Source organism: Vulpes lagopus, chromosome 17, assembly GCF_018345385.1.
Source record: "Vulpes lagopus strain Blue_001 chromosome 17, ASM1834538v1, whole genome shotgun sequence".
Classification (NCBI taxonomy): domain Eukaryota; kingdom Metazoa; phylum Chordata; class Mammalia; order Carnivora; family Canidae; genus Vulpes; species Vulpes lagopus.
The window spans coordinates 9,683,913-9,708,055 of NC_054840.1; the positions used below are offsets into that span (position 1 = coordinate 9,683,913).

At 38.5% G+C, this 24,143-nt stretch overlaps 1 protein-coding gene across 2 annotated transcripts in view; it reads left to right on the top strand.

Annotated features, from left to right (window-relative positions):
* The window catches only part of WDR49 (WD repeat domain 49), a 161,194-nt gene that overhangs the window by 47,994 nt on the left and 89,057 nt on the right, over positions 1 to 24,143 (top strand). For both annotated transcript variants that reach the window (XM_041731884.1, XM_041731885.1), the window contains exons 7-8: positions 3,301 to 3,534; positions 23,484 to 23,648. In XM_041731884.1, coding sequence (XP_041587818.1) covers positions 3,301 to 3,534; positions 23,484 to 23,648 — 399 coding nt within the window. The remainder of the gene's footprint in view (positions 1 to 3,300; positions 3,535 to 23,483; positions 23,649 to 24,143) is intronic.

The window sequence follows — 24,143 nt, forward strand, 5'->3', positions numbered from 1 at the left end:
TAACATTCCAAAAAAGTTTATTAATTCTATTTTTATTTGGGACAATTGAAAAATATTTGCAAGACTTGGCTCTTACAGAATTTATATTTTTGAGGATAACATATTCTGGATACTTTCTAAAATGTTTTAAGTAAAAACAATTTAGTAATGTTTAAGAACCAGAATAAGTTCTTCCATAAAAAATTCTTGCCCCAAACACCCCAGTTTACTTCATGGGTATATATTCTTGGGGTTAGAAGGATTGGTAATGCTGTTTACTGGCAGGGGTCGACTAGGTCATTTTGTTTGTTATAATTGTTGTAGATGGAGAGGTTATCCTAAACATCAAACATAATTATTTCTACAAGATGTTTGAAAAAGTTTCATTAAGTGCCATTGTGGATTGTTTGAGATCTGCAATTGGGTGATTAACCATGTAGAAGTGAGGCACATTTTTCTGGAGTTCTGTATTCTTGGACTTTATCATAGCTATTGAGCTTTATCAATGAGCTGGATAAAGACATAGTTATTATGTGAGCCACAATCTTCAACAAATTCCCCAAATAGTTATTGAACCTCTACTATGTCTCATGAGATATGTGGACAAATCAGGAAGGAACCGTCAATATCATTGAATTAGGATTCAAAATTATATTGTCATACTTTGAATCAAAAGTAGAAAAAAATCCTAGTCTTGGTTTAAATATGGCATTTTTGAAGGTACGATGGTAGACATCTGGCTTGATTATTTGTTCACGGGATTAAGATTTAGAGTTTTGCACAGTTGGAACCTCAAGGTAAGCAAAATTCATGATGGAGTGACTTAATCATAATGCAAAAAATAAGTGGGTTGAAGAAGTCATAGAACCCCTAACAATGGTTAGAATACACCCGAATATTAACCCATTCTGAGCACCATGCTTAACACAGGTCCTTGAGGACCTTCAAGTGTTCATCTTACATTTTGATGAGTAGGAAGATATTGTTTTAAATTGATAATGCAGTAATTAGTGTATAAGTATATTATTGTAACGTATCACAACCAATAGGCCCATAAAAAAAGTTTAGATTGAGAGGAATAAAAAGGGAGAAAAAAATGTAAGTAACCTCTTTTCTTTCAAAGAAGAGAATCATTTGATCAATGTATATGTTATGTATATTAGAGAGATTGTATTACTTTTCGATTGCTAATGTGGCAGTATGTACACATGTACATACACACATACACACGTACACACACTGCTATTATTTGATGTTATGGAGAAACCTATAACTCAGGAAGGTTGAAGAAGGCTGTCTCCAAATAAAAATAATAAAAAAAAGGCTGTCTCTGAGGAGTAGGACTTGGGATTGAGAGGGGTGGGTTGAGAATGGAGCCCTCCAGGACTATTGGATTTTAGACCATGGACATATCCAACTATGGTTTTAAAAATAAGAAACACTTGAAAGATGATCCTCCCCTGGAGAGAACATGCAAACAGAGTGGGAGAATTGAGACTTGCCATGGTGGAGTGAGTTCTGATGGTGAGTTCTGAAGGAACTGGGATCATTTACCCTGGACCAGAGGTAGAAGAAGAGAAAAAGAGAGTAGAATCAAAAGGCAGAAGAATATGTCTTTGTCTAGACATACTTAATTTCCATAGGGATTTCTAGCTTGTGCATTCCCAAGATCTGCACATATGTATGAGAGTTGTGTCTATGTACCCAAGGAAATTACATAGAAAATCATGTGTGTGTGTGTGTGTGTGTGTGTGTGTGTGTGTGTGTGTACACATTTAGGAAGAGGGGATAGACCATCATTTTGTAATATTTTATTTTCCTAAAAGAGTGTATGATTTAAAATACAGTAAGAACTAAAGGGCTGTCTGCCTTCTAGACTAATAAATGCTCATTTAAACAGGGACTAATTTTTATAGATAATTGAGAAATAATTCTTACATTGGAATAAGAAAGACTAGTTTATTTGAAAGAACCTTTTCTGCTCTTAGGTCCTAATATTTGGGCAATGAAAAAATAATAGAATGCATTTAATAATAAAAATATTTATTGAACAGTTATTACATGCTGGTCATCATGCTACATGCTTGACATGGGGTCTGGTTCAGTCTTCATAGTGCTGGATGGAATAGGTGCTACATCAAAACCTCAGAGAGACAAACTCGCTAGAGATTGCCCTATGGTAAGGGACAGAACCAAGATTAGAACTCAAAAAATCTAGCCTAGAGCTTGCCCCTAGCATCTTTGGAGGGATTTCGCACTGTCTGGATTTGGCTCTCCCTCGCGGGCCCATGTTAATATTGTACCATGACTGGTAGCGGCAACACGTGCACCTGCAGAGCAGTTCTTCCTATTTTCTTCAGTGCTTATCTCATTCCATCCGCATGTCATTTTTTGTCTTGGTTGCCTGCATTTGAATAAGAATCTAATGTCTAAAGTTTATTTGAGCTTGATTTCACTTAATACCAAGTCTTTTTATTTCGCACAGACATACAATATATATGTATACATGTAATATGTATATAATGTCTTTTTATATGATGTAGTTATATAGGAATGTGTTTATGTAATATATGTTAACTATATAGAGAGTATAATATATGATGCTACGTATATTAGAGAGATTGTATTACTTTTCGATTGCTAATGTGGCAATAACTACAAACCCAGTGGCTTAAAACCACACAGATATATCTGTGTTCTGTAGGCTAGAATTCCAGTATGGGTCTCGTTGGGCTAAACTCAAGGTGTTGGCAGAGCACCTTCTTTCTGGAAGCTCTGGGGGAAAATCTCTTTCTTTGCCCTTTCCACCTTCATTGGCTCATGGCCCCCTTCCTCCAACTTCAAAGCCAGCAATACTAGATAGGGTCCTTCTCACATCCCATCAGTCTGATCTCCCTTCAGATTACGTTGGATTCACCCATAAAATCCAGGGTAATCTCTCAATTTCGGAGTCCTTAATGTATCACATCTGGAACAACCTTTTGCCCTGCAAAATAACCGATTCACACACTCCAGGGATGAGGATGTGGACATTTGGGGTGAGTATTATTCCATCTACCACAAGCACTGGCTAGAGACAGCACTCTTCAGGCGACTGAGACAAAACACAATCCTTCCCTGGGGAAGATTACAAGTGAGAAGACTTTTAAATGGGTAAGGGAAATATGAGAAAAATATGTGCCATGACGAAAGTTTGAACAATTATAGCACCGTGGAGGACCCAACTATCTGCCTGGGGCTGAGAGTGAACTAGAATAATTTTGGCTAAAAATCTACAATTATTCTTGACATGTTCATATGACTTGATCACTTTATATCCAGGTTTTGAGACTCTGGGATATTCAGCACCAGCTGTCCATCCAGAGGATAGCTTGTCCTTTCCCCAAAAGCCAGGACTTCAGATGTGTCTTCCACTTTGATGAGGCCCATGGACGGCTTTTCATCTCGTTTAATAACCAGCTCGCATTGTTGGCAATGAAAAGCGAGGCCAGGAGAAGGGCGAAGAGCCACAAGAAAGCAGTCACCTGTATTCTTTACAATTCCGTCATGAAACAGGTAATGATGCTTTTCTGTCCCTCTCCTGACAACTCCCCATGTCTAGAGGCTCATTTCCTTAATTCGATCCAAGGCAACTGAGGAAGAATATAGAAAAAAAAAATTGTGGGGAAGAAATGATTGAAGAGCTGTGTGCTTTTCTGCAATAATGTGTGTTCAGGTGGATTTGAAGCGTGATTTCGTTTTCAGCCAGTGACCACAGCAGCACAGGCAGTTATAGGGAATTACAATATTCCAGCTAAAACAAACAAAACGTAATGCAATTGAACTTCTGTTTGTTACTCGCTGGTTTGGGTCGTGATGCCAAATGCAAGCAAACCTGGTTGTAAAATTCTATTTTATGAACACCATCCTCCTGTGTCCCTGTGGAAAGTTCTGAAATATGCATGAAATGTAATTAGCAGAGATCCATTTTGCCAGCATATTTTACACCAGTGGCTCGCAGTGGCATCCCGGAATGTATTCATAATAAAATGATTCAGTTAAATGTGGTGCCACTTGGTATGCAGCACGAGTGTTGTTTGTCTCCCCACCACTTTAATGACACTTTTGCAGCCTTTGCTTACGGGAGCGCTACCTGAATGTCAATGAAGAAGCCTGGCTCCTCTGGAGCAAAGATGCCTACCGGACCACAGGCCTTCGTAGGGGACAAGGAGGGCCTGCGTGTGGCATCAATAGAGAGAGAGGCGCTGGTGGAGGTTGGTCTGCTGCAATGATCCCTTCAGGACTGATTGTAACCACACAGTGGGAGCCCAGCAGAGAGCCAGTATCCAGCTTGTGGCCAATTAAACAGTAACTCCAACCCATTTTTCCCTTCCCTTCTGCAGAAGCTTCTGCGTTCGCTCAGGAATGAGTAGTTCGGGTTTTTTTTTTGTGCAAGGGGTGGAAAGCCCTTTGTTAGTAATGAGTAGTGAGTGTGTCATGTCACTACTCCAAACATTCTGCTTTCTGGCTATTTCTAGGAGATAAAAACCCTTGATGAAACAATCCATTTTGAATTCCATCTGGGGGGAATGTTCCCCCTGTGAATGTTTTACTGAACTTTATGCAGGCAACCAGTTAATTCAGCTCCCTGGTGGCTTCCGGAAGATGTATTGACTTCCAGGAGAACATTTTTGCAGATTGAGGTCTGCAGTTAGAGAGCCCAGCTTGTATGTAGAGGACAAGATCCTATGTCACCCGGCCATTAGATGAGCGGTATTCCACGAGGAATTCAGGAAATGGGATGCAGAGATGTGGAATCTTCCATTTGGGACACGAAGATAAGGCTAAGACAACGCGAATATATGCAAGTGACAGGGAACCGTAGAATGTGCACATATGGTATGTGATGTAGGAAGGGTCCCTGTGCAATCAAGTTGGGTATTTGCACCTCTCCTTATTTTTTTTTGTGAAGAGTATAAATAATTAAAAGCATTAATATGTATATATGAGGTACACAGCTCTGTTCATTTCATACCTAAGTGGTCCCCAACTATCAGTGGCTAAGCTATAGAGAAATACTTTAACAATATATTACGTTTATAACTATCAAAACGTATTGTAGTTAAGGACAAAGAAAACCAAATCACCCACAGTGCCATCCGCCAGTGGTAATTGATCATTTCAGAGTAATTAGACAAAGCAAGTAAAATGGTTTTGAACAAGTCGCAGGTGCCAGGAATGAGGAAGCAGATTCATATACTTTAGTTTCTTCCTCCCGGGAGCTCAAGGAGACTCAGGGCCTGGCTGTCTTCTTGGTGATCGTCGCTGGCAGGTGCCCGTTACACCTGGGGATGAAAGAAGGGGAGGAAGGCAGACACATTCCTAACTCACAAAGGAAAACTGGAATCCAGTGAAATGAAGTAGAGAGAAGGGCAGAGAGCTGTCCATGGTAGGTGGTCACTTGCCTGCGGCCGTGGTGGGTGGGGGACAGACTGGAGCCCCGAAGTCTCAGAATGGGACCCTCTAAGGGGAGAAGGAAGCAGTTCCACACTGAAGATAGACCATGAGCATCCTCAAAGAGGTTCGAGCACTCTCGAAAAAAAGTAGTACTTTTTTTTTTTAAGGTTTTATTTATTTATTCATGAGAGACACAGAGAGAGGCAGAGACCCAGGCAGAGGGAGAAGCAGGCTCCATGCAGGGAGCCCAACGCAGGACTCGATCCCAGACCCCAGGGTCACACCTGAGCCGAAGACAGCTGCTCAACCACTGAGCCCCTCAGGGGTCCCTCTTCCAGTGTTTCAAAGTACTTAGCAAATGTTGTAGTCGTTGAGGCAGTAAAGGGAGCCGAGAACCAGATTGTGAATGTCGTTCGCTGAATATACCATGGCCTGGTCTTGGAAAAATAAAGCATGGACTTGAGGTCAAAACAGCAATTTTCACAATGCCTCATACCCCTGGGGGGACTCAGATTCTTTCAGAGAATCTATAAGATCAAAACTATTTTCATCATATTATTAATTTTTTGCTTTCTTTTGTCGCTCTTACGGTCTCAGGAGTGTACAGGGAGTTTTCTAGGGGCCACATGACCGCTGATGACCTCATTGCTCTAATGGCTAGAGGAATGTACGTTTTTGTATGCTTGTGTCTTAACAGTTGCTTGGTTTAAATTTCCAGTGTGGTAGATGCATAGTATGTCTGTCTTGGCCTCTCTCTCTCTTTCTCTCTCGATCTCCCCTACATAAATGGAAGCTGTTTGGATTCTTTAATAATTTTTAAGAGCATAAAGGAATCCCAAGGTCAAAAGTTTTGAGAAATGCTGAGTTAGTTAGTTAGATCAGAGTTCAGATGTTGGGCAGATAGCTTGTCATGTCTAAGCTTCAGTGTGTTGACTGTTAATATGTGTGTGTGTGTGTGTGTGTGTGTGTGTGGTAGTGGGAGGTGGAGAGCAGAGACACGTAAGGGGTAACAACACGGATCTCCCCAGCATGGCCTTCTGTGGCCTGCCTTTGGAAGCAGCCCTCCTTCCTCCCCCACAGCCAGCCCTAGCCAGGCTCCCCCTCTGCCCACCATACCTCTCAGGTTAAATGTTGGTGCTCTATGGCACTTTTTTCTTATTAACTTCTTGGTATCCCTTAATCTTCATTTCCTTCCTTCCTTCCTTCCTTCCTTCCTTCCTTCCTTCCTTCCTTCCTTCCTCTTCCTTCCTTCCTTCCTTCCTTCCTTCCTTCCTTTTTAAAATTTTTATTTTATTTTAATTTTTTATATTCATGAGAGACACAGAAAGAGGCAGAGACACAGGCAGAGGGAGAAGCAGGCTCCCTGTGGGGAGCCTGGAGTGGGACTTGATCCCAAAACCCTGGGATCACAGTCTGAGCCAAAGGCAGATCCTCAGCCACTGAGCACCCCAGCTCCCCCCTTCTTAATCTTCATTTGCACCTTGTGTCATGTGAAAGCATGTGCTAGGAAGAGTGAGGATGGTGGAGGGGACCCCGAATTGGGCTTTGTCCAGGAATGCCCCCTTCAGATGAGGTAGTTTTTTATCCTGCCCCTTCTCTCCTCAGCCCTTGCAACTCCTGCTCATAAATAGTCAGTCCTGGAGCTCATTTGTGGTCCTCTCAGCTCTCCAAGTCTCCAGGGACAAGCCACACTTACCCCCGCCCCCAGACTATTCAGAGTATTGCTCACATTTCTAGGTGTTTTCCAGGCAGACACGGAACTCCCATTTTTCTCTCCTCCTATGTTTTTGGTGTAAGGGCAAGATCCTTGTTTTCTGCTTCTGTATTTTCCTACAACCCTTTGGCCTCTGCTGAGTAGCAAGTGCACGCTCGATTGCTAGGTTTGGTGACATCACCACTTCCTTCCATGTTCAAAAGGAATCTGTGCTTTTTCGGTCCACTGGCACTTGCTCTGTGGTTATGTGGTTTGGTGTCTTTTGAGTAGAATTTGTCTTTGTCTGAGTTTAATGAAAACCTCTCTTTCTGTTGTTGTCATTTTAACATGTTGCCGACGCTTTGTTATTATTTCATTCTGTTTGGGCTTCGGTGGAGACCTAATATAATCCCTGTATAAAAGCAACTTGGTGCAGTCTGTGACTTTTCTTTATCTTCCTGCCTTTTGGTGGATCCTCGCACCCTAATCTAAAAAAAGTGATGTTAAGCCCCACAAAATCTTTTAAAAGAAACCACATGCTTTCCTTCACCCGGCAATGCGTGCCCTCACAGCTAGCAGGAGAACAAGTTGGGACAGGATGAAGGAGTCCCTGGAATGCCTAATTTTGAAAGAATCGAAGTAACTCAATATCCTGGAGGCAGTTTTAATGAACTGTCTGCACAGAGTTCTTAAATGAAGCTTTTATTAAAAACCATGAAGGTTAAGAAACTTTTAAAAAATATATTTGTAGGTATCATATAAACTGGAATAGATAAAATTTCTGAGTCATCACTGGGGCTCTCATCCTAATGATGTGGGTTTATGTGTTTCTGTAAAATAGGTAATGTTTCAGTTTGCCTTGCATCTAAGACATACTTATAGTCAAACTAGACATTCAGGCATCATCACATTTGGGCAGATAATGATATTAACCATTTTTATTATTTAAATAACTTATCTTTGTGAAACACTACGTGCTTATTATAAGACATGAAAACAATGCAGTAAGCTCAAATAAGGAACTAAATATTGAGGAAATATCATCAGCGTTTCCTAAATATCTCTCTGTGCATAGACTATTTTGTATAAATATGGCTCTGCAAACTTATTTTTCATTTTATAATATATTGGAATATATTTCCTTAGATGTAGCTCTACTTCATCATTTTTAAAAAGCAGCACAGTAACCCATTGTAGACGCGTATCATAATTTACCGATCCATTTGCCTTGATGAGAATTTTGCTATTATGAATTCTTTTGTGCATAAATATATTCAGACTCATGACTTTATCTCTCTAGGGTGAAATCTTAGGAATGTATTTCTAGGTTAAAATATATGCATATTAGATAATTCGATACACAAATTGCCTCCCAGAACCTCACTATTTTGCCCAATCTCTAGAAGTAAACATATTAATCATAGGCACGGTATATAAGGAGACACGTCAGCGGCTGCCTGGCTGCCTCCAGCAGGACCCCTGCCTGAGGCCATTGATGAGGTTCCTTCCCATAATCCGGCATGGGATGTTGATTTTGGAATTTTGAAGACTAGACCTTCTCCACGTTAGCCACAGTGGTGCTGTTTCTTGTGGACCAACTCTCACACTATCACAGCAAACATAAAGCCAGACCACTCATTAAAAATGGGGCTGGCCTATAATTTTTTCAGTGACGCTGCCTCTCTTGTCCTCTCTTCTGTATCCATTTTTGGGGAAATTGAGCTATCTAACCAATTCAGTTGGTAGTTCCCTGGGTAATTGCAAATCTGGGCAAAGGGAAGTGGACAAGCTTGAGGGAAATCTGTCTCCACCTTTCAAGACATTATACCTCTTTACTGCTTGTATTTAGGGCAAAATCAATGAGTTTCTCTTTTGAACAGAACTGGATGAGCACAAGTGAAAACTTTCTCCTTGCTGCCCTATTTGCTGGGCTCCAAGTGGCTTTCCTTTTATTAACACGCCTTTTCTTCAGTGGTCAGCTTGAGGCTGTACTTGGTTACATGTCAGTCCTGAGGCCGTGAGCTCTGGTCACTTGTTGGAGATGTGCCCTGGTCTTAAGGCTGCTCCAAAGCATACACAATGCACACACGTGTGCACACACTTATTCAAATGTGATTAACTTGGAAGGAATAAGGCATTTTAATGTTACAAAAGATAAAAGAGGGGCACCTGGGTGGCTCAGGTGGTTAAGGGTTTACTTTCTGCTTAGGTCATAATGCCAGGGTCCTGGGATCGAGCCCATGTCGGGCTGTCTGCTCAGCAGAGAGTCTGTTTTTCCTTCTCCCTCTGCCTCTTCTCGGGCTTATATTCTCTTACTGTCTCTTTTGAATAAGTAAATAAAAATCTTTAAAAAAAAACACAAAAATCTCAAAAGGGCAAAAGGGCATACAGTGAAAACTTCCTCTTATTGCTTCTATTTACTCAGCTTTCATCGCTGGAGGCAACCAGTTTTATGACTTTCAGGAGCACCCTTTCTGCAATGCAGACAATGTCTTTTGCAGAGCAGGTTTTTTTTTTTTTTTTTTAATTTCAGGGCTATTCTATTCATACAGAGGTACATATGCATATTCACTTTTAAATTATGGGTGTGTATAATTCTTGATACCTAAGAATTGATATTATTTTAAATGCTTTTTACACCAATGATAGAATATTATGCACAGAAACACTGTTCTGTTTATTGATTTTTTTTAATCTAACAATCTGGCCTAGAGATCATCTTATTACCTAGAATATCCTCTTTCTTTTTTATAGCTGCGTAGTATTCCATTACGCGGGTGTACCAAAGTTTATTAGTCAGCTCTTATGGACATTTAGATTGATTTCAGCATTTTATATTACAAATAATGTAGTAGTTTTTGACCTTGAGCGCATAACTTTTCGCACGAGTGAGGGAATACCTGTAGAATCAATTCCTAGAACTGAAATGATCTCATTGAGAGTATTTATGTCCGTAACCTTGATGGATATTGTCAAATATTCTCCATAAAAGCCACGTGAAATCCAACAGAAGAGTAGGAGAGGACCCTTTCCTCAGCTTCTCTCATCATCACAGTCTCATTTTTTTTTTTTTTTTAAGAATCTGTTTTTTTAAGAGCACTTTTAGGTCCATAGCAAAATTGAGTAGAAAGTGCAGAAGTACCCCATATTCCCTCTGGCCTCGCACATGCATCCCCTTCCCCATTATCCACACCCCCCACCAGAGTGGTACATTTGTTGCAGTTGATGAACCTATATTGACATATCGTTGTCACTAAATGTAACCACAGTTTACATTAGGGTCGATCTTAATGTGATACATTCAATGAGTTCAGACAAATGTATAATCACATGTATCCACCATTATAGCACACTGGCTTTTCAGATTGGCTTTTTATCACTCAGTAATATGTATTTATGTCTTCTTTCTATATTTTAATGGCTTGAGAGCTCATTTGAAAGAAATATCGAATGGTATTCCATTGTAAGGATGTGCCATCATTTATTTATCCATTCACCTCCTGAAGGACATCTTGGTTGCTTCCAATTATTGGCTATTATGAATAAAGTGCCTATAAACCTCCACATATAGGCTTTTGTGTGGACATAAGTTTTAATTCCTTTGGGTATATATCAAGGAGCACAACTGCTGGATTGAATGGTAAGAATACATTTAGTTTTGTTTAAAAAAAAAAAAAAAGCCAATTGCCTTCTACAGTGGCTGTACCAGTCTGCTTTCACATGAGCAATGGACGAATGTTCCTACTGCACTACATCCTCATCGCATTTGGTGTTGTCAGTGTCCCAGATTTAGGTTGTTCTGAGAGATGCATAGATCACATTATTTTACTTTGCATTTCTCCAATAATGTATAATGTGGAATATCTTTTCATATGCTTTTTTTTTTGCCATTTATGTTCTTTGGTGAGGTGTCTGTTAAGGTCTTTGGGCTATTTTTTTTTAAAGATTTTATTTTATTTATTCATGAGAGACACACAGAGAGAAGCAGAGACACAGGCAGACACAGAAGCATGCTTTCTGCTGGGAGCCCGCTGTGGGACTCTTATTTTAGGATCTCAGATTCACGACTTGAGCCGAAGCAGATGCTCAACCACTGAGCCACCCAAGTGCCCCATCTTTGGCCCATTTTTTAAAATTGGGTTTTTTGTTGAGTTTCAAGTGTTTTTTTTTTTTTTTTTTTGGTATGTTTGGATTACATTGCTTCATTGTATGTGTCTTTTGAAAATAATATCTCCCAATTTGTGACTTATCATTTCATTCTCTTGACAATGTCTTTTGCAGAGCAGATTTTTTTTTTTAATTAAATGAAGTCCAGCTTCATTGATTTCTTTCAGGGACTATACCTTCTGTGTTTTGTTTAAAAAGTCACTGCCAAATCCAAGATCATTTAAATTTTCTCCTATATTTTTAGGTCTGTGATCCATTTTGCTAATTTGTATGAAGGGTATAAGGTCTGTGTCGAGATTCATCTTTTCACCTGTTGGTGTCCAGTTGTTCCAGAACCACTTGTTGAAAGAAAAGACTATTCATTATTATATTGCTTTTGCTTCTTTGTGAAAGATCAGTTTACTCTATTTATGTGCATCTGTTTTGGGGGCTCTCTATTCGATATTATTGATCTAGTTTATTCTTTTTTAAATATTTTACTTACTTATTCGAGAGAGAGAGAGAGAGAGAGAGGCAGAGATACAGGCAGAGGGAGAAGCAGGCTCCATCCAGGGAGCCCCATGTGGGACTCGATCCCAGGACTCCAGGATCACACCCTGGGCCAAAGACAGACGGTCAACCACTGAGCCACCCAGGCATCCCTAGCTGTTTATTCTTATGCCAATATTACACTGTCTTGATTATTGCAGCTTTATGGTAAATCATGACGTTGGTAGTGTCAGTCTTCCAATTTTGTTCTTTTCCTATAATATTTTGTTAGCTCATCTGGGTCTTTGGCCTCTTCATATGAAATTTAGAACTGGCTTGTCAATATCCACTAAATAATTTGCTGGGATTTTTATTTGCATTGCATGGGATCTATTGACTAATCTGGGGAGAACTGAGATCTTGACAACATTGAGTCTTCCTCTCCACAGAACATGGAATATCTCCATTTATTTAGTTTATACTTAATGTAAGTATTTAATTTCTGTAGATGCTAATGTAAATGCTATTACAATTTTATTTTCAGATTCTGCTTTTCATTGTTGTGCTATGTAGGAAACTGACTTTTGTATATTAACCTTGTATCCTACAAACTTGCTACAATCACTTACTAGTTCTAGGAGTTTTTTGTTGATTCTTTCATATTTTCTACATAGAGAATCACACCATCTGCTAACAGAGTTTATTTCTTCCTTTCTAATCTTTATAGCATTTATTTCCTTTACTCGTCTTACCGCATTAGGTAAAGTTTCTATATAATGTTGAAAAGGGGTGATGAGAAGGAACCTCCTTGCCTTGCACCTCATTTTAGTAGGGAAGTTTCACATTTCTTACCATTAAGTACGATACTAGCTATAAGGTTTTTTTTTTTTTTTCTGAAAATACTCTATAAAGTGGAGGAAGTTCCCTTCTAGTTTACTGACAATTTTTTTTTATCATGAATCAGTGTTGGATTTTGTCAAATGCTTTTTCTGCATCTACTGATATGATCACAGGATTTTTTAGCCTATTAATGTGATAGATTGCATTAATTCATTTCTAAAGGTGAAGCAGCCTTGCATACCTGGGATAGAGATCACTTGCTTATGCTGTATGATTCCTTTCTTGCACTGTTGGATTTGATTTACAATAGTTTTGTTAAATATTTTTATATCTATGTTCATGAGTATCAGACTGTAATTTTTTCTGTAATGTCTTTATTTGGTTTTGGTATCAGGGTAATGTTGTCCTCATAGAATGAGTCAGGAAGTATTCCATCTGTTTGTATCCTCTAAACAAGACTGTAGTAAATTGGCATCATTTTTTCCTTAACTGCTTCATAGTATTTACCAATGAACACATACAGCCTGACATTTTCTGTTTTCGGACATTATTAACTATTGATTTAATTTTTTTCATTGATACAGGCCTATTTGGACTTATGTCTATTTCTTCTTGTGTGAGTTTGAGAAGATTATGTCTTTAAATTGGCCAATTTCATCCAGGTTGTCAAATTTGTAGGCATAGAGTTTTATTGTATTCCTCTATGATCCTTTTAATGTGTATGGTCTTTAGGGATGTCCTCTCTTTCATTTCTGATCTGAGTAATTTGTGTCTTCTCACTCTTTTTTTTTGTTTTTTCTTCTTATTTAGCCTGGCTAGAATCTTATCAATTTTACTGATCTTTTCAAAGTGACAGCTTTGGGTTTCATCAACTTTATTAATTCTTGAGTTTCAGTTTCATTGGTTTCTGCTCTAATTTTAATTTTTTTCTTCTGCTTATTTTTAATTGCATTAACTTTTCATTTTCTTTTCTAATATATGCATTCATTTTCTTCTAATTTCTGCTTTCTTTGCATCTGAAACGTTTTTATTTGTATTTTCATTTTAGTTAATTTTAATTTTAAAAGATTTTATTTATTTTTAGAGAAAGAGTGTGAGTGAGGGGAGGGGCAGAAGGAGAGGCAGAAGCAGACTTCCCACTGAGCAGGGAGCCTGACCCAGGGCTCAATTCCAGGACCCTGAGATCATGACCTGAGCCGAAGGCAGATGCTTAACCAACTGAACCACCCAGACACACCTACGTTTTAATTTAATTCAAAATATTTAAAAATTTCTCTTGAGAGTTTTTCTTTAACCTAAGTGTTATTTAGAAATATGCTGTTTAAAATCTCCAAGTATTTTGGGATTTTTCTAGTTATCTTTCTGTTACTGATTTCTAGTTTAATTTCATTGTTGTCTAAGACCAGACATTGTATGATTTTTATTCTTTGAAATTTGTTGAAGTGTGTTTTATGCCCCCAAATATGGTTTATTTTGGTGGATATTCTATACAAGCTTGAGAAAAATGTACATTTTGGTGTTTTTATATGAGGTAGTTTATTTTACATTTATATCCGCTTGATTGATGATGATGTTTTTGAGTTCAACTATATTATTACTGATTTTCTGCCTGATGGTCCTGTCCCTTTTTGATAGAAGAGTACTGAAATCTTCTACTATAAAGGTGGATTAATCTTTGCATTTCTACCAGTTTGCCTCATGTAGTTTGATGCAGTTGTTAGAGTCATACATATTAAGAATTGTTGTTTTCTTGGAGACTTGACTCTTTATCTGTATGCCCCTTTTCATCCCTAATAACTTTCTTGCTCTAAAGTCTGCTTTGTCTGGAATTAATATAGCTACCACTGCTCCCTTTTGATTCATGTTAGTAATGTATGTTTCTCCATTTTACTTTAAATCTGTGTTTTATATTTCAATTGAGTTTCTTTTATACAACATATAGTCGGGTCTTGGTTTTTGATCCAATCTGACAATCTGGCTTGATTTGTTCATTGAGCCCACTGACATTCAATTGATATAGTTGGATTAATAGATTTCTTATTTGTGACTGTTTTCTACTGGTTGCCCTTGTTCTTTGTTCCTGTTTTATCTTCTACTGTTTTTCTGCCTTTTGTGGTTTTAATTGAGCATTTGAAATGATTCTATTTCCTCTCACTTCTTAGCATATCACTTATATTTTGTTTTTAATGTTTTTTAAATGGTTGCCCTAGAGTTTTCAATATACATTTATAATGAATCCAAGTCCACTTTCTTTTTTTTTTTTTTTAATTTTATTTATTTATGATAGTCACAGAGAGAGAGAGAGAGAGAGAGAGAGAGAGGCAGAGACATAGGCAGAGGGAGAAGCAGGCTCCATGCACCGGGAGCCCGACGTGGGATTCGATCCCAGGTCTCCAGGATCACGCCCTGGGCCATAGGCAGGCACCAAACTGCTGCGCCACCCAGGCATCCCCCAAGTCCACTTTCAAATAACACTATATTAATTCACAGGTCATTTTATTACCTTACAATAACAAAATAATCCAATTCCTCCCTCTTTTTGCCTGTATCATTGCTGTCATTCATTTCCCTTATATATAAGCATATATCTGTATATAATCATATATGTATGCATAAGCATACATAATTGAATACATTGTTGGAATTATTGTTTTGATGTTAGATCAAGTAAGAATAAGAAAAACAGGAAAAATTCTTTCCATTATGTCCTTCCTTTTTTCATGTAAATCCAGTTTCCTGACAAATTATTTTCTTTCTTACTAGAGAACGTCTTTTTAACATATTTTGAGGTCTACTAGCAAGAAATTCCCTTAATTTTCATTTGTCTGAGAAAGTCTATTTCTCCTTGATTTCTAAAGTTGCTTTCACAGGATACAGAATCCTAGGCTGGTGGGTTTTTTTCTCTTAACACTTTAAATATTTCATTATATTCCCTTCTTGACTATATGTTTTCTAAGGAGAAGTCAAATGTAATTCTTTTTTTTTTACTTTAAAATTTTTATTTAAATTCTAGGAAATTAACATATAGTGTAATATTGGTTTCAGGAGTAGAACTTAGTAATTCATCACTTACATACAACACCCAGTGCTCATCATATCAAGTACCTTCCTTAATCACTCATTTAGCCCATCCCCTACCCACTTCCCTCCATCATCCTTCGGTTTGTTCTGTCCTTAAGAGTCTTATGGTTTACTTCCCTCTCTCTCTCTTTTTTTTCCTTTCCACAATATCATCCGTTTTGTTTCTTTTTTTAAAAAATATTTTATTTATTTATTCATGAGAGACACACAGAGAGAGGCAGAGATATAGGCAGAGGGAGAAGCAGGCTCCTCACAGGCAGCCCGATGTGGGACTTGATCCTGGGGCTCTGGGATCACGCCCTGAGCCAAAGGCAGACACTCAACTGCTGAGCCACCCAGGCATCCCTCATCTGTTTTGTTTCTTAAATTCCACATATGAGTGAAATCATATGGTATTTGTCTTTCTCTGACTTATTTTGCTTAGTATAATACACTCTAGGTCCATTCAATTATTGCAAATGGTAAGATTTCATTATTTTTGATGACTGACTAATATTCCATTAGTAATTAGAAATTAGTAATTAGTCCATTAGTAATTAGTAATTAGAAAATTGTAATTTTCTCTATTTGTCATATACCACATCTTCTTTGTTCATTCATCAGGTGATGGACATTTTGGCTCTTTCCATAGTTTGGCTATTGTGATAATGCTGCTATGAACATTGGGGTGCATGTACCCCTTTGAATCTATATTTTTGTATCATTTGGATAAACACCTAATAGTACAATTGCTGGATCCTGGGGTATTTCTATTTTTACTTTTTTGAGGAACTCCTTACTGTCTTCCAGAGTGGCTACACCAGGTCGCATTCCTAGTAATAGTGCAAGTCCCCTTTCTCAGCATCCTCACCAACATCTGTTGTTATCATGTTCAAATGTAATTCTTACCTTTGTTCCTTTGAAGTCAGTTATCTTTTTTATCTGGCTTCTCTCAAGATGTCATCATTGACTCTGATATGCCTGCATATCATTGTTTTTAGCATTTATCCTTCTTCGTGTCATGTGAGTTTTCTGGATCTGTGGTTTAGTACCTGTTACTAATTTGGGAAAATTCTCAGTAATTATTGTTTCAAGTATTTCTTCTATTCCTTTTATCTTTCTCCTATTAGTATTCTCATTGTGTGAATGTTATACCTTTTGTAGTTGTCCCACAGTTCTTGGATACTTTTTTTTTTTTCCTCAGTCTTTGTCCTCTTTGCTTTTCAGTTTGAGGTTTTTACTGATATATTTTCAAGCTCAAAGATTCTTTCCTCAGCCATATTCAGTCTAGTAGTAAGCCCATCAAAGGCATGCATGCTTCATTTCTAAACTCTAGCATCTCTTTTTGGTTCTTTCTAAGGATTTCTATTGCTCTGCATGTAAGCATCCATTACCCATCTCTTCTCACATGCTATCTTTACCCATTAGAGCCTTAGCATATTAATCATAGTTGTTTTAAATTTCTGATCTGATAATTCCAACATCCCTGCCATGCCTGAGTCTGATGCTTGCTCTCTTTCTTCAAACTGTGTTTTTTAGTATGTTTTGTAATTTCTTCTTGATAGTGGGACATAAGGTACCAAGTAAGAACTCTGTAATATGCCTTTAGAAATGTGGCAGTGAGGGTGTGGGGTGGAGAAGCATTCTAGAGTACTACCATTAGGTCTTAGTCTTCTGTGAGCCTGTGTCTCTGTACTGTGAACTTCACATATGCTTTTTTAAAAAAGTTTTTATTACCTTTTTTTTTTCACATATGCTTCTCAGTTGTCCACCACACTTATGTCCAATAAGAAAGATAGAGCCAGCTAGAATTTGGTATTTTCCTTCCTCAGATCAGTTAAACATTGTTAAAACCAGCAGGTGAGGCCCCCGTGAGTTTCTCCTGAGGGAAGACCTTGTTAGGAAGAACAGAATTACTCTAATGTATTTTGAAATAGTTTCTTGCTTTCTGCCCTGGCCAGAAGCAGGAGGGGATATTTCTCCAATATTACAGTAAAATCCTGGTCGATAAAGTGATAATACTGTGGAGGCTCCCCCTCTGACTGGCTCCCCTTGGCATTTTTAACTCTCAGACTTGTCCACTTTGAGCCTCCAGCAATTCATCAATTGTGGTTCTAGTTTTCCTCTCTTGGCGCTGCTTCCCATGGACTTTCCAGTTCATGAGTTCCTGCTCTGGTAAATTGTAGTTTTCTCTATTTGTCTGTTGATCTCTCCAATTCTGGGGGTAGCAATTTGCCCTGTGACCTCATTTCTATTATTGATAAAATAAGAGTTGTCAATTTTTTTTTTTTTAGTTTGTTTAGATTTGTACTTATTAGTAGGATGGGTGACTCCTAAGCATGCAGAACCAGAACCTGGAGTCCAATGCAGTCTCAACTACTCTTTGACGTCATGTTTTCTCAGTTATTTGTTTAGAATGAGGGAAGTGGTGAGGTTTTGGAGTCAGAGTTCCCCAAAACTTTGCATTGAGCAAGGGATTTTTAACTTTTCTAAACAAGAGTTTTCTTATCTATAAAATAGGGATTGTAATACCTCCCTTTTAGATTTTCTGTAAAGGACAAAGGATAAGGTGTAGAAACATACATGGAACAAGGCAGGAATAAAAGCAAAATCAATATTAGCCAAAAAAAAAGGGAAGTGATATTTTTCTGACTTTGCACCCTAGCTCTTGTGGGTGCCTGGTGATTTGACCTTTTGCATTGCTGTTTCCTTTGCCTAGGCTTTCTCAGAGCCCCCAGCTTTGCATTCACTCCCACTGATCTCTACCTCTGTCTCAGTTATAGTTTTCTCCATAATGCTTATCACTGCTAGACTATTCCTACCTATATATTTATATATCTACATAGTTTTTTTCCTCTTATTTTCTCATCTTGGTGCCTCTCTAGCCCCACTAAATAAATATAAGGGCAGGAGTTTCTCACTGCTGAATTCCCAACGCCCAGATCCTACATCTTGCATATTTTAGGTATTCAATAAACTCAAGGAATGAATTTGAAAGAGCAAACTACAAATTAACTTAAAAGAGGTAATAAATAAGATTTATAAATGGAGAATTGCTGCCTTAAAATATTTGGGCCCTTTTTCTGTACCAGTACTTAGATATCATCATTCTCCTCACCTCACTACTTACTAAGATGTAACTTCTAGAGATTTGATGTACAATAGAAATAAAGTTGGTAACCTGCTTTATATTATGGGGCCACAAACAGCACTGACTAAAAAACAGAACTATAAACAGCAATTAAATCAAATGTCCTCATCCCTTGGTAGCCAGTGACATCCGCTGCTGTAATTTTTATTTCCCTTCTTGCTTAGACCTAGGACTTGGAATGCATGTAAAGACAACTAAAATGCCTACTGTTGTTGGAATACAAGAAGACAATTAAGGGACATGGATACAGCCTCACATCTCTTAGAATCGTCTCATTGGCTGTGACAGCTTCAGATGAGGGAGACACGAAGACCCACATATTCCTAAATGGTTATTAACTCGGGTACACAAGGCAGAGAACAACATTTTGCTCCTGAGGGCCGCTTGCACTAGAGGGAAGTTATTAGGGGAGTGTCATTTCTGCTCTGCAGACTGTCGGGGCCCTGTCCTCATGGGCTGAGGTCTCGCCTGGTGAGAAGCAGCCAGGAATGAACTGAAAACTTGAAGAGATTTGGTCTCCTCAAAATCTGGCATGTAAATATGATGCCAATACTTATCCCTGAGCTCCATTCCTGAGAAAATCACAGCTTGCTAAAAATAAAGTCTCCACCGTCCTGTAGTCAAGCCATTTCCTTCACCTGCCAAGTGATGTTAAATGCACTCCTCTCTCACCAAACTTTGCAAGTCTTTCCACCTGCCTTGCTATTCTTGTATTCTTGATATTGTCATAGTGACAGAAGAGTCTGGTTAATGCTGGTGGTATGTCTGAGACATGGTCAGCCCTCGGTTTTCAACACATTGTTTTCCTGGAGACTCCACCTTACGGCAGATTGCCATAAAATGAGATCTGACTGGCTATCCACTGTTGCCATTATTGATTCAGGTTTCATGAGCAATTATGAAATGAGCAGAGAAAGGTCCTAAAAGCCAATGAATAGTATGTTAGGGCTCAGCCAGGTGGTCAAAGGAGGAAGAGTTTTGCTGCAAAGCAGCAAAATGTGGGAGTTACTAATTCCTGATTGAATGTCTACAGCAGATAAAAGTAGGGCAGTCAATGATTAGATGCTTTGTATTGTGGGCGATGTCAGTCTCAGGAAGCAAATAAGTCTTTTCCTTGAACATGGTCTCATTGTACTTTGCCCCCCCCCCTTTTTTTTTATCAGAGAATGTTCATCTTTTTGTACTGAAATGCCTAACATGTAAGTGCTCAATAAGTACATTTTGAATAGAAATAGGTAAAGTCTTCACAACCTTTAACTTTTTCTTTAAAAAAAAATACTGTCAATATTTTCACTCATTTCAATATTTTCACTTGGAAAATTATGTTTCCACAGTTTTGTTTTTAATGAATACAATTCAGATTCCTAAGTAATTATATGAGAAATTCGCCAGTATGATATAATTTGAGATTTCAGTGTACATCTACAATCTGCTTTCTAAAGCTGTAATTGTCTAAATTCACTGTCATGGGTGAAAGAAAGCAAGATATTAAATATTTTTCTTACATTGGTTTGGATATGAAAAGTGGTATCACCCAAAATTGAGAAATAAAGCTTAAATAGGATAGTAACACTAGTTAACTTTTATGGCTCATTTACTGCATACCATTCACTGTGCTTTACAAATATTAGCTTATTTAAACCTCTCAGAAATGGTTTGAGATGGTTACTGTGATTCCTTCTGGTCTGTAGGGGAGGGAACTGAAGCTTAGAGGTGTTAAGCACTGAGCCCAGGGTCAGACAACTGACCTTCAAACTCAGGCATCCTAGCTTCAGACTCAGGGCTCTTAACCACCAGGCATGTTGCACAAATCAAAGCAAAAAGAGGGACGCCTGGGTGGCTCAGTGGTTGAGTGTCTCCCTTCAGCTCGGGGAGTGATCCTAGGGTCGTGGGGTCGCGTCTCACATCAGGCTCCCTGCTTCTTCCTCTGCCTATTTCTCTGGCGCTCTCTTTGTGTCTCTCATGAATAAATAAATAAAATCTAAAAAAAAAAAAAAAAAGAAAAAAGAAAAAAAGCAAATAGCAAATAGAAACCAAGCAGTTACCTGGAGTGATAATTGAAGAGATATGTCACATTATTTCAGGTTTGGGCAATTTTGTCCTAGAAATTATACTATCGTTGAACAATGGTAATTAAATATTTAAGCTACTTTTGAATTTGTGAGAGACCTTGTGTAACATACATAACAGTTTTACATCATTTAAAAAGTTGTTTGATTCCGAGTTGTAATTTCAGGGGAAAAAAAAGGCTACAAGACATCATGTGCTCACAATCAGTTCTTTGCTCAATGGTGATCCTTTTATTTTCCAGTCTCTCCTCTCCTTTTAGCCTCTGAACTGCTGTTTCGGGTGAACATCTCTTACCTGGACCTAATACAGCAGCCCCCACATGGTCTTTCTACAGCCCCGGTTTGTTCTCTACACCACTGCCAGGAGTATCTTCACAAACCAACTAACAACAACAACAACCACAAAATACCGTATTGCTCTCCTCCTCCTCAAGTACAATGACTGCTGCTAACTTTGAGTCATACACTCCACTGATAAGAGCTAAGGCCCCTATCCCAGTAAGAACTTTACACACATGACTCATTATTCTCTGACATTGCTCTTTTTTAATATTTTAATTCCAGTTAGTTAACATACAGTGTGGTATTAGCTTCAGGTGTACAGTACCGTGCTTCAGCACTTCCATTCGCACCCGGTGCTCATCACAGCAAGTGCCCTCCATAATCCCCATCACCTACTTCACCCGTCCCCCCCGTCCACCTCCCCTCTGGTAGCCATCAGTTTGTTCTCAATAGTTAAGATCTCTAGCATTGCTCTTTAGGGATTTCAATATCTGTCACCAACCTGCTGCCTCACCTGCCATTGCACTGTTTATTTATCTCATCATCTCCACTCTGGCTGCATTACACTTCATATTGCTTCTCATGCTTAGAATATTCTCCAAGTTCTCTCTTCTAAGCACACTCTTAATTATCTGGGATGCTATGCTGGAATACAGAAGGCCTTATGATGTGTCTGCCATAGACAGCCCATGATTCAAGCCTCATTATATAAGCTTGGGAACAGTACTTAGCTGATTAGAATCTCAATTTCATCACTGGTAGAATGAGGGTGATAACGTTATTTATTTTACAGAGTTTTAATAAAGATAAAGTGAGATAGTGAGTGTAAAGGGCTTGGCATCCAATAAATTCATATTCCTTTCTTCAATTGTAGATTGACCCTCCTCACCTTTTATTCCCCATCCCCCATCCCAGTGAGTAGATTTTGGATTTTCCTCCCTGTGCCCCTACTGCAGCCAGGGGTGAGCCCTCTAAACTTGTAGTATTGTTTGGAATTTATCTGTTTCTTGTCTGTTTCTCTATCCAGACCAATAGCTCTCAACCCAGGCTGTGGACTTGCATAACCTGGGAAGCTCATTAAAAAAAATGCTCCTTCCTTCAATTAAATCAGAATCTCTGATCTGGTGTACAGTCATGGTTTCTAAAGTTCCCCAGGTGATTTTAATATTCAAGCCTAGACTATAGATTCCTTCAGAGCAGGGATTCATTAGTGAAGCCCTGCTGCTGTCATGGAGCTGGCCACAGAGTGGATGTTCAGTGCATGCCCAAAAAACGAATGAACGCGTGCACACATGATGGCCAGCCATCCAGGCCTTCTGAATATACATTCGATCAACTTGAACCTATTTAATTATAAACATGCGATGCTCAAAGTAGCATATCATTGATAAATTTACGTTTATACAATGGTAATCAGTACCTGTGCAGATAAAGACATGATTTAAGTTTTCTCAAAGTCTGGATGTTGCTTCAGGCAACTTCCTATCTACTTATTTGTGTGTTCAGTGTTTTATTTTTTTGTTTGCTTGCTTTTTCATTCTTTTGGGTCCCAAAGTCATACGGATGGGGGTGATTTTACTTTCTTAAAGGATGACTAAATACCTAGAGCTGAAATTAGCAGTTTACTTGCCACCATAAAATTTCTCACAGTCGGGCTACTATATATAATCCTATCGCTTCTGGCCTTTGTTCTGTTGCCTTCCTCTTGGAGTGTATATGCAGATTTATATTTAACCTTCCTGTGTTCTTTGTTTTTAGTGGCCCATCAATAATTGTGTTCAGTTGTAAAAATATATACAGCACCTTGAGAAAGGGAGAAAAGGGACTAATAGCATTGAAAGCGACAGCTCTAGCGGTTTGTTAAAATTCACTACCCCCCCCCCATAATGTCTGGTAGTGGTTTCTTTTCTGAATGCTAAATGGAGGGTGATATGCAGTCAAACACTTCTTCTCCTATAGTGAATGGTGTCAGAGCACCATGACTAATAAAATCAGCTTTCTCATCTAAACAGAGAAGATTTTTAAGTTTATTTCAGTAGGATTTGGTTTCAGTATGGCCTCTATGACAGTCAGCTGAACAGTGGGTAAGGGAAGTAGATTCCTATCTTTGCTGGTAAAGAGAACCATGACTTCATTTCCTCTGTTCTGGCTTAGGAATCGAAATGTTATCAGCTTAACCAAAAGAAAGAAAATACATCACAAACATGTCTCTAACTATTGTGGGGTGGGGGTGGGGGATCTCAGTAGTGGAAATCCATGGGTTAGGTATTTTTATTGAAATAAAAATGGTGTTTTCTGGGACTATATTTCATTTCTTTATAACGTTATTTTCTCTTAGGTAGTCAGCTCTGATGTGGGGTCTACTGTTTCCTTCTGGATGATAGACACTGGGCAGAAAATCAAACAGTTTACTGGTTGCCATGGCAATGCAGAAATCAGCACGATGGCCCTTGATGCAAATGAGACACGGCTTTTGACTGGCAGCACAGATGGGACGGTAAAGGTGAGAACACAGTGATGCTCTTCTATCCACATACAAGGAGGGTAAAATACTATGTGAGGAGACGTAGCTATAGCTCTATTTGTGTTTGCCTTTTTGGCCATGCAAGAGGAAAGACGGGGCAAGAAGAGTTAAATAACCTGCACCATCTAATAACAAAGCTGTTAGAAAAAAAAAAGCCTCTGTGGAAAATGAATAAATGATCTTTCTGAATAAATTATTTAGACTAAAAATGCAACTTGGCTTACTTATCTCAGAAAGCCTTTTCCAGTGTTCTGGATAGAGGACTACTTTGGGGAATAAAAAGTCCAAATAATTTTCCTATGCTTCAGCTAATGCCTCTAGTTTTCTTCTCAGTTTATAAAATGAGAAATCAGGGCAACCAAGTAAACTTTTTAAAATGGCATCGATGTAAATTTGGGGGCAAATGAATATTTTAAGATCAACCCATGTTATAACTTGCACGTATATGTGAGGGGAAGTGAGACAGTAAAGAAG